This window comes from Sprattus sprattus (genome assembly GCF_963457725.1).
Source record: "Sprattus sprattus genome assembly, chromosome: 3".
NCBI classification, from domain to species: Eukaryota; Metazoa; Chordata; class Actinopteri; order Clupeiformes; family Clupeidae; genus Sprattus; species Sprattus sprattus.
In genome coordinates, this window is record NC_137922.1 from 41,646,851 (window position 1) to 41,659,004 (window position 12,154).

Below are 12,154 nucleotides of genomic sequence, written 5' to 3' on the forward strand. Positions count from 1 at the left end.
TGAAAGCGTTCATTGGGCTGTGTATCACCAAGGGCATTCTTCAGCTGCCAGAGAGGAGAGACTATTGGTGACAAAAGAATTGGCTTTTTCAGACAACTTTCCCCAAAGCCATGTTAAGGGACAAGTTTGCAATGCTCTTGAGGTAATAATAATAACAATAACAACAACAACAACAAGTCATATCAAGTACAAATGTGTCATATATGCCATCATCCAAAGCCACTGACGTATTTGCCTGTGTGAATAACTATGCACATTTTTAGGCATCTCCGCCTACAAGATAACCAATCACATGACGCGAACTGCTCTGACTGCCTCACTAATCAATCAAGGTGTGGGTCATGGCTGAGATCTTAACAACCTATGTCACTTCCAGGTCTACACAGGAGAAAGGTCCTTCTCACCATGTCACAGTGGATCTAGCTAGACTCTAGTTTGGGTCTAATCTGTCCAGTTTCATGGACAACTTCTACTCAGGGGTGGAGCTTTTCCATGACGTGAAGGGCCATAGACTGAAAGCCTTTGGAACTGTTTGTGCGAACAGAAAGGGACTCCCAAAAACAAAACGCTGAGCAAGCGAGCTTCGTTGGGCAAACATAAATTCAAAGTGGCTTAAAAGGATGACCTCACTTTCTGTGTTTGGCAGGACACCAAGGCTGTCATAGTACTGACTAATGACCATGATCCCGCTGACAAAGGGTCAGTGAAGAGAGGGAAGCAAGAGCGCACCCAGTCTGGAGGTAGTACTGCAAGCTTGCCTTTACGACCACCAAAAACACACAATAGGTGTGGATGCACTGGATCAGATGGTAGGTATCAGTTCCAGCATACAGTTGCTCAAAGAAATGGTGGAGGCTCTTCCTTCTATTAGCTGTCGGATGCTACAATAGCCCAACCCCCAACCTGGAGGACCAGTTGGTTTTTCTGTCGGGGTTTCCTTCCCCTTAGACAATTGCTGAGTCATGCACGCTCACAAGCCCCATCTGCCCGGGTGCAGTTTAACGTCATGCCTAGGACTCTTTTCTTTCCGTGCCACAAATGTATTTGTGGTTGTTGTTTTTTTGTTTTGTTTTATTGATTATTTAAATGGTAATGAACAATAGGGCAAATGCAATACTTTTCAATTGAAGTCAAATGTTTAAACTCTTAAATGGATTTAATTCCATGTCTGTTTCTGCTGAGGCTGAGAAATAAAGGTTTTATTTAAAGTTCTATCAGGTTATTCCAGAAGACCTCAAAGTTTTTTTGACTTGCCCTCCAAACATTGCATTAGATTTTAGAATGCTTTTTAGAGGGTGCCTATAGTAGGTTGTGTATTGTAGTATTGTTGCTCATCCTTCATTGTGTTGCCTCTGTCCTTTAGTTGTTGCTGTTTGGCTGGAAATAATCATTGCAAATCGAACTGTTCTGCTCCCTCTCCTCTAGCCACGAAGCCAGAAAAAAACTAACAAAAAAAAACAATTTGTGGGAAAGACAGAAACAGGAAACATTTTAACATTTTCCAAACGTTGCAAATGAGTGCACTGTCACTAAGTGGAAATGAATTTCTTATAAAGTCCCCTAACTCCCAGCGATGTTAGATTGCTCTGATGCATTCTGGGTCCTGACGGCAGTGTGTGTGTGTGTGTGTGTGTGTGTATGTATGTCTGTTAAGGGGGGGAGCCACCATGACTGGTTGTTTCCAGTCACTGTTAACACCGTGTTCGGTGCGGCTCTGATTGCGATCCAAGCATAAAACAGGACGCCAGAGGCAGAAACAGAGGCTCCTCCGCTTCATGCCCCTCATCAGGTGTGGGACCCACTGGGAGCTTCCCAGCTAGTGGCAGGCACACTATGAACAACACTGAACTTTTGCTGCTGTGTAAATAGATTGTTTTAACATTGTATAATTAACGTAGGTTGCTAATCTCTCTTGACATACTTTCTGTTTCCCCATTTTACCGTATTTAGTTTTTTTTAGGCCTTTTTCGATTATCGTAGTAGACCAACTGTCCAGAAGTCTTCTCATTTCCTCTGGTAATGGCCACAGCCTGCCATTTCTGATCACACATTCTGCCCCCCCCAGTGTCCGTCTGAATATTTGAACAGTTCAGCTGGTTGGAGTCCCTTTCTCCACTGGGCCAGACAATCAAGATAGTTTAGGCCACCTGATTCCCAGGGCTGTGGATTTTCTACTTCAATCTCGCCCATTGATTCCCTTCGCTCTCCTCAGCCTCCCAGCCTCTCGGTTTCTGCATGTCTGTGTGGGCCCTGGGCCGAGCGCACGTCACGATATAATTAACCTTCACTGGAGAGGAACTTTCCATTGACCCGCCTGCTCTCGCCGGCAAAGCCTGCATTCATAAGTGGGAAAAGGCAGAGGCATCTTGAGAGAGGGATGGAGAAGAAAAGCGTCTTGGGTGGGCTGGGCCAGCATGGCCCCAAGATAAGAGAGACAAGAGGCACTGGGGTTGTGTGTGTGTGTGAATGAGAGAGAGGGGGAGAGACAGGAAGAGAGAGAGAGAGAGAGTGTGTGTGCGTGAGTGCACTGTGTGTGCGTGAGTGCACTGTGTGTGCGCTCTGGTGTCTTTTGAAGAAGATCGATCCAAAGTCTTATGCAAAGGTAATTATCTTTGTGTTGGCCATTCCCCGTGGCCTTAGTTGCACTTTTCTGCAAGTTGGGTGATTTGAAAGCAAGAATGTTCTTTGTACCCTCAGCTGCCATTCATATATCTATCAATAAAAGCCATTAGAATTCAGTAAAGGTGCCTGTTTAAAATGCAAGAGACACAGCCCTTGCTGGGAAAGTGAGCCGAACAAAGTGATATGTGTACTACACTCCGGGTACATCTCTCCCTGGGCAGGTTATAACTTTAACACACAGTGACAAGTTATTTGTTAACCTAATCAATCACACTGCAAAATCTACTGAGAATGGGGAAAAAAAAACCAGGCTTGTCTACATTAACTAATCCCTTCGTTAATTTTTCCCATTGCTCCATTTGGTGGCCATGTACAGTTTGCATTTCTACAAATTACACTTTAAAATCAAATGTGTGAGACAAAAGAACGAGGTAATGTATGTAATAGCTTGTGGTGGTTGGAGTGGCCCTCGGCTGTGACACTTGGATTGAGAGTAAGCGGCCTAATAGACTCATTAGCGAAGTTTATCTCTGGAGTGTGTGTGTGTGTGTGTGTGTTTGTGTGTGTGTTTGAGTAAGTGTGTTCAAGTGTATATGTGTGTGCACAATTGAGTGCGTTCAAGTGTAGATGTGTGTGTTTGTGTGTGTGTGTGTGTGTCTTTGAGTGTGTGTGGACCACGGAGCTCGAGGACACATTCCTCTGCACGGCTCCCAGCAGGGGGTCCCCATGGGTCATTAATCACCCGGCAGACACAAACGACGTCCGCAGCAGTCCCAGACTGATGGATTCTCAACAATACCCCCCACCACCACCACTACCGTCACCACCCCCACCACCAGTGTGGATTCTACTTGACACCATTCAGCTCCACAAACAACTCCCCACTCCCTCCCAGCCCACCGCCTCCCCCAACTTAATTAAGGTATTAAACAAGCAGCCACTTAACCACACAGCTGCTCTTAGGCCAGTTGAATGTGTAGATACACCCTCAGAGTATAAAAAGCTGCTGGCTAGAACAACTGTGAGGCTTCTTCTTTGTGTTTGTCCTTGGAGGAGAACACTTGAGGCTTCTAAAAGAACCCTTAAAAGGTACTATCAAGATGCCGCTTGAAACCCTTGTTTGCTACAAACTAGGACCCCTCAATTGAAGAACCCTTAACGTAAAGTGTGGAGGTCCTTAACTCTGCGCACTCTCTCGCAGGCAGCTGGGGAGAGTCTCTCAATGCAGTTTTTCAATTCACCTTTATTTTAATGATTTGGAGAGTGGCATGAATGATCACCACTGTCTCAAGGTGTCTTTCAGAACCCAAGGCATGAACTTTCTAGAGCACACACACAGAGGAGAACTCCCATTTTAATGGAAGGTTCCTTGATTCTGGCCAAAGGTTGTTGATACTTGAGCTCAACAGCCAATCAACTTACACCCCTCCCTACCATGCTCCTGAAGCTATGTGTAAAGTGGCTGGAATAATTTGCCAATAATTTGTTTGTTGTTTTGCTCTTATGGAGCACAAAGAAGAACTGGACTTCAAGCAGAGTGTGTTTGGTGGTCCGAACCACTTTTTGTGTTTCTTATTTACAGAACCAGGAATGGCAAGAGGTATGTGAGGAAAATTTAGCTGAGTTTGAACAAAAGGTATAATGGATTACAATCAACGATTACAACTTTAACTTGAAGACACATTGAGGTGGACCCAAGCTTTCCAGCCAAGAGGGGAGCGGGTGTTTACCTGTAAGATGACCCAGTGTCCCTCACGGGCAGCAAGGTCTAGAGACTGCTCAGCGACCACTTCCTGGCCCTGGCCTAACGACACGTTGTGGAAGTTCTTGTTGTCGAAGGTATAGCCAAGTTTACGCCCTGCAAGGAAGTGGCAGAGAGGTAGAGGGAGAGGGAGATGAGGCCATTAGAGAGGGACTGAAAGTAAAAAGGGGAGAGTGTGTGTGTGAGAGTGTGAGGAAAAGATAGAGACAGGGAAGGAGGGAGGGAGCGAGATAGAGGCAGAGGGGAAAAGCATTCTTAAGAGGGTGGGGGTGGTGTGTGGTCAGGCGAGGTATGCAACCTTTGAGGTTAACTCATAATTTTCACTGTGACGCCACAATCGGAGAAATTATATTTAAAGAGCAGCTCCAGCTAATTGATCATTGAGCTCTGGCTGTGAACTGATTAGTCCCGCCCACGGGCACGCATAATCAATCTCCACACACTCCCCCAGGAGTTTTAGCTAGCTTCCAGGCCAAATACATCACAGTGGACAAAGAGAACATTTATATAATATTTCAACATTTCAAATAATAAAAAGAATAAAATAATAAGAATAAAAGTTAAACTAATGTTTGAATAGACCGTTTTCTCATTTTCATAGATTTAAGTAAGTGTTTAGACCCAGAATATTTTACAAATCATTTCACAAATCATGCAATTCTCACTATCGTAGTTTACAACTCAAATGAGAATTGAACTCTACGCATCCTTCACTGATTCCCTCTGGTTTATGTGAGTAATCAATCATGACCTTTCAGCTATGTTGACTGTGTGGCGTTGAAAGCCTTTGAGACACGTGCATGTAATAACCACAATCCAATACTGCTTAGTTAATGAACAGTATAATGCTAATTGCAGTATAATGCTAATTGATGTCTCTAAGAGATACATAGTCTTGGCCTGGCAGCAGTGCGCCATTCAGTAAACTGAAAACAAACAAACAAAACAAAAAAACGGCCTCGTGCATGTCTGTTGCCTCTGGGGAGAGCGATTACCATGTTTTTCCACGTCTTTAAGCGGGTCCACGCCAGGAGAGAGGATGAAGAACATGGGAGTGGCTGCCCCAGATTCTTCAAAGGAGATGGCGAAGTCCAAGGATCGGCCCATCACGTACTTACTGCCAAGCTTCTCCTCCACAAAGTCCCTGTGGGGAGGGGGGGGGGGGGGGGGGGGGGGGGGGAGGGGGGTAAAGGCACCGTCATCCAGTGGTGTAGTCCAGGGTATACGCAGGTATACGGAGTATACCCACTTATTTTACAGTCAGCAGCGCGTATACCCACTTCTCAAAACAAGGCGTTTATCCTGTGCTGTATGGGCTGCTTAAAAAACATTAAGAGTATACCCACATCTCCAGGGACCATTACACCCCTGCCGTCATCACCTTGTTTGCACCTCTGTGCAGGTAACGTATGATCTACAATCGGCCCTTGACTGTGTAATCAGCAATTTTTGGCACCGTCGTGCAGAAAAACAAAACAAATGAACGATGAAAAATGAACTGGGAAAATGTTATGCAAATGAGGCAGTAAACAAGCTTGTTGTCCATATGAAAAAGCGGCACTCAAAGGAAGATGTACATCAAACAAAACAGAGAAAATACAGTTGAACAAGCAACGTGCAAGCAGTATGACATTACCTATGACCAATTGTACTCACAGAAAATCTGAAGACCTGATCTATGACACTGGGTTTGATTTAGAAACTTGTGTAATGATAACAAGAACATGCAGCACATTTGGTGCCTATACATTCAAGTGCTCTGACCTCCTGGTTAGCGTGGTCGCTAAGTTAATTAACTCATTTACATCTACATAGTTGAACCGGGCAGAACTCAGTAGATAATGCACACCCACACTTTGTGACTAGTAGTTTTCTGTAATATTAAAAACAAACAACAGAAAAGTACAACATACAGGAAATGGAAACTAGTAGGTCCACAGAGCTTGAACACACAGATCCTCCAGGTCCAACCCCTTCACCTGTCCTTTGGCCTTTGGTGTATTGCTTTTTATGTATAAACATACTGTTGATTTATTCATCCACTGTTTGCAAACACTAGCTGAGTCTACAGCAGATCAGGCCTAACCTGAAGGAGCCTTTGAATAGGCACGTTCATGGAGACCTATGTGTCCCCTCAGGGAATAACAGACACATTTTAAGTGCAGAGCTGCACGTCTCTACAGTAAGGCCTCCCCACCTCACGGCATAGGTCATCCTGTCCGGCCTGAGAGCCCTCATCATGCAGAGCCTCTGCAGGGTTGTCTTATTCTTCCACTCCTGCGGGAACTTCTCCTTCTCCGGACACTCGGACTCCACCAGCTTCTTCCAGCGCTTGGCCGAGCCCTCGATGTCCCGGTCCAGGTTCCGAAACTCCTCCATGGCGCACAGCGCCTGAGGCCGAGACGGGGAGGGGTTAGGTGACAAAAACAAAATCGAACCTGAGTCTGAATTGGAGTCTGATCACACACCATAATGGGAATGTTAAAAATGATGACTACCAAAAACCAAACAAACCACTGAAGACAAAGAGTTGATGCGATATGCTAAACCACACCTCACCTGAAATGAATGTTGAATAATGCATTTGTGGCCTGTTCTGTATGCATTGGGGAATGCTTGGCATGCGAGCAGACTGTAACGTCTGTATTGGGATGCTGCTGAGAGGCTAAACAAACAGATGATGTGGGAATGGGTGAACGCAGGCCAACGGCAAACGCCCCCTGAAGGGGCTAAAATGTTTGAGACGTGCTATTACTTTATGTGTCGGCGCGCTATTCAAACCTAAGAGCGTGAGTCAACCGTCTTTTGCTTGGCTAAGACGCCAGAGTGAACTGGAGCGTCTTTATCCTTCTGCTCCTCGGAACACATTGTCAAAGATGCTTAGGCAAGCAAAAAAGGAGGGGCTTGCATATTGTGGAGCTATATTTATACCCTCCTCCTTTCTGTTCAGAGGGACTACGTGGTGACACACGCCCATCCCCAACCGTCTGCTCCAGGCGCCCAACCGAAAAAAAAGGAGGGAAAAAAAGTGCTGAACATTACCAGGGGATGGAGGTGACTCACAATTGGAGGCTTTCTTGTGGAAAATGTGCAATCCATAATTTATAACTTCACAACTTATTTAAAAAAAAAAGAGGGCGAATAAAAAAAAAAGTAATTAGACTTTTAATGACCCACCTTGTGAACAGAGCCATATGTGTATTTGCATAAGGTTAGGAAAAAAATCTCAAGAGGGAAGCTTTGTTAAGTCAGAGATAAAGGGAAATTTAAATTCCCAGTATTGGTAACTTCCTGGCTCATTGCCAAGGTATCAATAAACTGTGCATAAATTGCGAGCTTACAGTACCTTAAAATGTCATATTTACATGCAAATCACATCTTGCTTCTTAAAAGCTATTTAGCAGATGAATGCATTGGCATAATTGTTTTAATGGACATTCCTAACTGTATTTAAATGGCATAATTTATCTTTGCCCTACTCTCATCTACGCACTAATGGCACTCAAACGCACATCACTTTGTTAAAGTGAAGAGTGACCAACAATATAACCAAAACATGCAGCGCAAATTTATTGGGCTCTCTTAAGTGAGAGATAGCATCAATGTAACACTGAATATATTTCAAAAAAATCACAGTTCAAATCACATACTACCAAGCGAAAAGCTAACAGAAGTTGGAGATGTTGGCTGCACAGCAGTTCTTCATGATGGCATAAATTTGTTTGCTTCGCAGATTTCATGGTTGATTACTACCTTATTGAAAAATAACAGCCTCCATTTTAATGCAGTATTGTGAGAAACTGTTGTAATGGACTGTGACAGACTGGATCTTTTTTTTTCTCCCCGTCAGCCACTGTAGGCCCATCAATTTTGTAAGACCTGTGAAAAGTGATAGGGATTCTCTCAAGTCAAGTTTGAGGCAAGGCGGCAAACCTGCAAGTGGAAGCTTTAAACTCTGATCAAACTCTCTGATAGGTGATAACGGAGGATGGGGAAGAAACTCTGATAAAATATTCACATTTTCACGAATATTTGATATTAGTAGTTTTCACGTCTAAACGATAGCATGTGGGAACCATCATTTGGTGAGAATTCAGGCTTGAATATATTTGATACTGAAGGAGGTGAGAAATAAGATGCTTTAATACAAGTCTTAACATTTTCTCAAAAGAATAAATGTACTCAAAAGCATGTGGAAACACCTCCAAAAGATTGTCTGAATCTGTGTCATAATAAGATAACATTTGCCAGTCAGAAACGCATAGAAGTCAGGGACTGGCCCCGCAGGGTGTCAATCAAACACAGCCAGGCAAAAAACAGCAAGAGACGTTTCTCAAACCTCTGGCGGGCGCTAGCTGAATTAGCAGATAAACCATAATGTAAGGTCCAAAGACTGACCTGACTCGATGTTGTAAGTTTTTTTGTTTTGAAATATTCATGGCCCCTGCACCACCCACTGTCACTGGGCGTTAGCCTGTGTCTTGGCTGACATGACAACAGAGTAAAGCTTCACACTACAGCTTCTCGGAAGATGTCTGAGCGAAGGCTACATGACTAACAACTGTCACTTGAGGACCTGTGTCAAAAACAGCCTGAATAAAACATGAAGTCTGGCTTGCACTCAGACCAGACGGACGGAGGGGCCCACCTGCAACATCAACACTTCCAGGTGACTTTGTCAGCATTCAGCAGGCACGTGCACAGACATTTTGGGGGGCAGGTGCTCAAACCAAAAAAAGGGCACCCATCGCCAAAATTATTTATAAAATTAATTTAAAAAATAATAATAATAATAATAATAAATAAATAAATATATAAAACACACTTTTCTCCCTCATTCGTTTTACTAGTTGATGGCCTGATCCAAGATAAAAGGGAGCTGCTACTCTGAGCTGCTTGCTGAATTTCCCTGTCCTTCCCCTTCTTACTGTTTTCTGACAGAATTGAAGCATAAGCAGCAATACACTGATAATATACCACAATATACCTTACCAGACTAGCTCAACTTAAGAACTACCTTACATTTCAATAATAACAATTTTAAATTAAACAAAACTAGCGAACTTGTCTAATTTGTAGAACAGTAATACTGCCTTTAAATGATCTGCCTGCCTGCCTGTCTACCTGCCTGTATCTCTCCCTCTCTCTCTTCATTAAACATGACAAACGTTAGTAAACAGCTGGACAAGGATTTGAAATCACGGAATTTTAGGAAACGTCGGACCAGTTGCAACGTAATGTTTTCATCGGCGCTAATGATGTGTGGTAATTTATCACCAAACAACGTCGGGGGATTGCACAAACACCGTCATTACCTTTTTGTCTGATGCTGCAGGTCAGAACAGAAGTTTTGGCCTGGCAGTCAACACTGCATGAGCACTAGGAGGAGGAGGGAGGGGCGCGGCGGGGCTTGTGAGCGCCGCGGAACATGTCAGGGCGAAATTTTCAAACGAACTCAAATACATGCCCCGTCAGATATCAAACACATTCTGGGGGAATTGATGACAGAAAGAGAAATTTTGATTCTGAAATATTGATAAATGAAGAAAAAAATGGGCTCCAGCAGAAAGGGCACTTTTCTCATCCAGGGCAAAAGGGCAGTTGCTTGAGCACCACTAGGGGTCTATCTGTGCACGTGCCTGGCATTCAGGCTAAAACCTCAGTCAATTTAACCTGATTATGTTCTAACTGGATTCAGATGCAAATTAGTCTGATCAAATTCCAATCTCAATTCAACCCAGAGTGCAGATTGAAATGCCAAACGTTAAAAAAAGGCCATCCTAGTTTAATAGCTGATTTATTCTTTCTAACAAGGGCTTATTTTTTTCCCCCTTTGCCCGTCTCACCTTGATTCCACCCCACGAGTGATTGGACAGGAAGTCGACAGGGGAAGACATCCCGGGCTGCACAGGGTATCTCAACAAGAAGTCCAGCTCAGTTGGATTGATCTCTTTACTCATTAGCAGAATCTGCCATTGAAAGAGAGAGACAGAGAGACAGAGAGAAAGAAAGAGAGATGTCACTGTGTGTTCCTGATGCTGTTCGCCACCTTCACTCACAGGGTGCACATAAACAATGAAGGATAATGCTAGCTAGCTCGCGCACTGTACAGCATAACATAAACAAATAAAGATCCAAAATATAAGACTCTGTATGACCAAATGCCACAAAGAGAACAAAGCTTGCAAACAAAACCACAAAACCTGTCCTTGAGAAAAGACTTGTAGCAAGTTGTAGAGTCTGGTGTTCAACTTAGTTTTATTTCAAACTACTGCTTCGGCCTTTAAACTCGTTTGGCATTCAAAACGATTCTTCTACCCACAAGGGTTAAATTGTCTTCCTCAGTGTCTCTTTGCTCTACACATAAAACTCCTGCCCTGCAGACAAACCCTTCTCAGCCTTGAACTCCCCTGTATCCTCCAATGTTCCTGGACCTCTTACTGTGACAATGATGGGAATTCATTTTCTTGTAAAAGTCTAGGAAGGGTTTTTTCTTCGTGACAGCGGTATGCATCTAACCTGGAACACAAGCTGGGCAATGTAGGTGAGTTTGTCGCACTCAAACAGCCCTCGCGTGGTGTACTGGTACACGGAGAAGGTGACGCTGTCTATCAGGTTCGAGACTCGCTGCTTCAGTACGTCGTCTGCAGTAGCCTTCAACACGGCTTTCTGGAACACTACACTGAAGGCCTACATCATAGACACACACACACACATACACACATACACACACACACACACACACACATACACACACACACACACAAGATATACATTTGTACAGCACATAATTTTTTTAGGTGTCTGGGTTAAGTTACTATGGTAATATACAGAATACTACTGCTACTGCATCAAATTATTGTGAAGGTTGATACTTTTGCACCATTACAAGGATTTATTATAAGACGGAGCTCTCCAGACATTTTTTCATTTCATTTATTTGTAAAGACAAAAAAATAATAATATAGCTATAATCAAGCTGGGACTGTCACAGTCAACATGAAATCAATATGAAGCCCCAGAGAACCAGGAGAAATTATATAACTTTGTCTTTGACAGAAACCTGATGCAAGTCGCCCTAGCTCTTAGAGCCTAAGGCAAATGACTGACATGGAAGACCACCGAAGTATACTTGTAACTGTGCGATGTAATAGCGGAGATACACACCTTAAGGGGACAAAGCAAGCAAAATGGGTGAATCATAAAGCCATAATAAAATCAGACGAAACATGAGAAGGAGCTCATACACATTGAATCAACCTTTGAATGGAGGAAAGGAAAGCAATATTGCATGTCATCCCCCCTCCCTACACACACACACGGACACACACACAGACACACACACACACACACACACACACACACACACACACACACACACACACACACACACACACACACACACACACACACACACACACACACACAACCATCCCCAGACAAACATAGCCGTCGGCTCTCTCTCACGCTCCCTCAACACAGACAGACACATAAACAAATGCGCACCACCCAAACTGCCAGCCACCACCCAGACTCAATAAGGCGGAGGTACCTTGAGAGAGAACTGGTACATGGGGTGGATCTTATTGAGGTCGTTCATTATGAAGTAGAGCAGCGAAGCCCTGGTGGCGGCGAGCCTATAGTGCTCCCGGGCCTCATTGATTTTCACCTCCGTCACCTTGGCCTCCTTCACCTGAGAGAGAGAGAGAGGGTGAAAAAGAGAGAGAGAGAGAGGGGGATACGGTGAGAGAGAGAGAGAGAGAGGGTGAG

General features: G+C 44.0%; 1 protein-coding gene across 1 annotated transcript in view; it reads right to left on the minus strand.

The window, feature by feature from the left end:
- The window catches only part of dnah9 (dynein, axonemal, heavy chain 9), a gene marked incomplete at both ends in the record, with an annotated part of 112,113 nt that overhangs the window by 18,341 nt on the left and 81,618 nt on the right, over positions 1-12,154 (minus strand). Inside the window, 6 exons of the mRNA XM_080833769.1 lie at positions 4,353-4,480; positions 5,380-5,528; positions 6,582-6,775; positions 10,231-10,353; positions 10,904-11,074; positions 11,937-12,077. Of these exons, the coding sequence (XP_080689895.1) occupies positions 4,353-4,480; positions 5,380-5,528; positions 6,582-6,775; positions 10,231-10,353; positions 10,904-11,074; positions 11,937-12,077 (906 nt within the window). The remainder of the gene's footprint in view (positions 1-4,352; positions 4,481-5,379; positions 5,529-6,581; positions 6,776-10,230; positions 10,354-10,903; positions 11,075-11,936; positions 12,078-12,154) is intronic.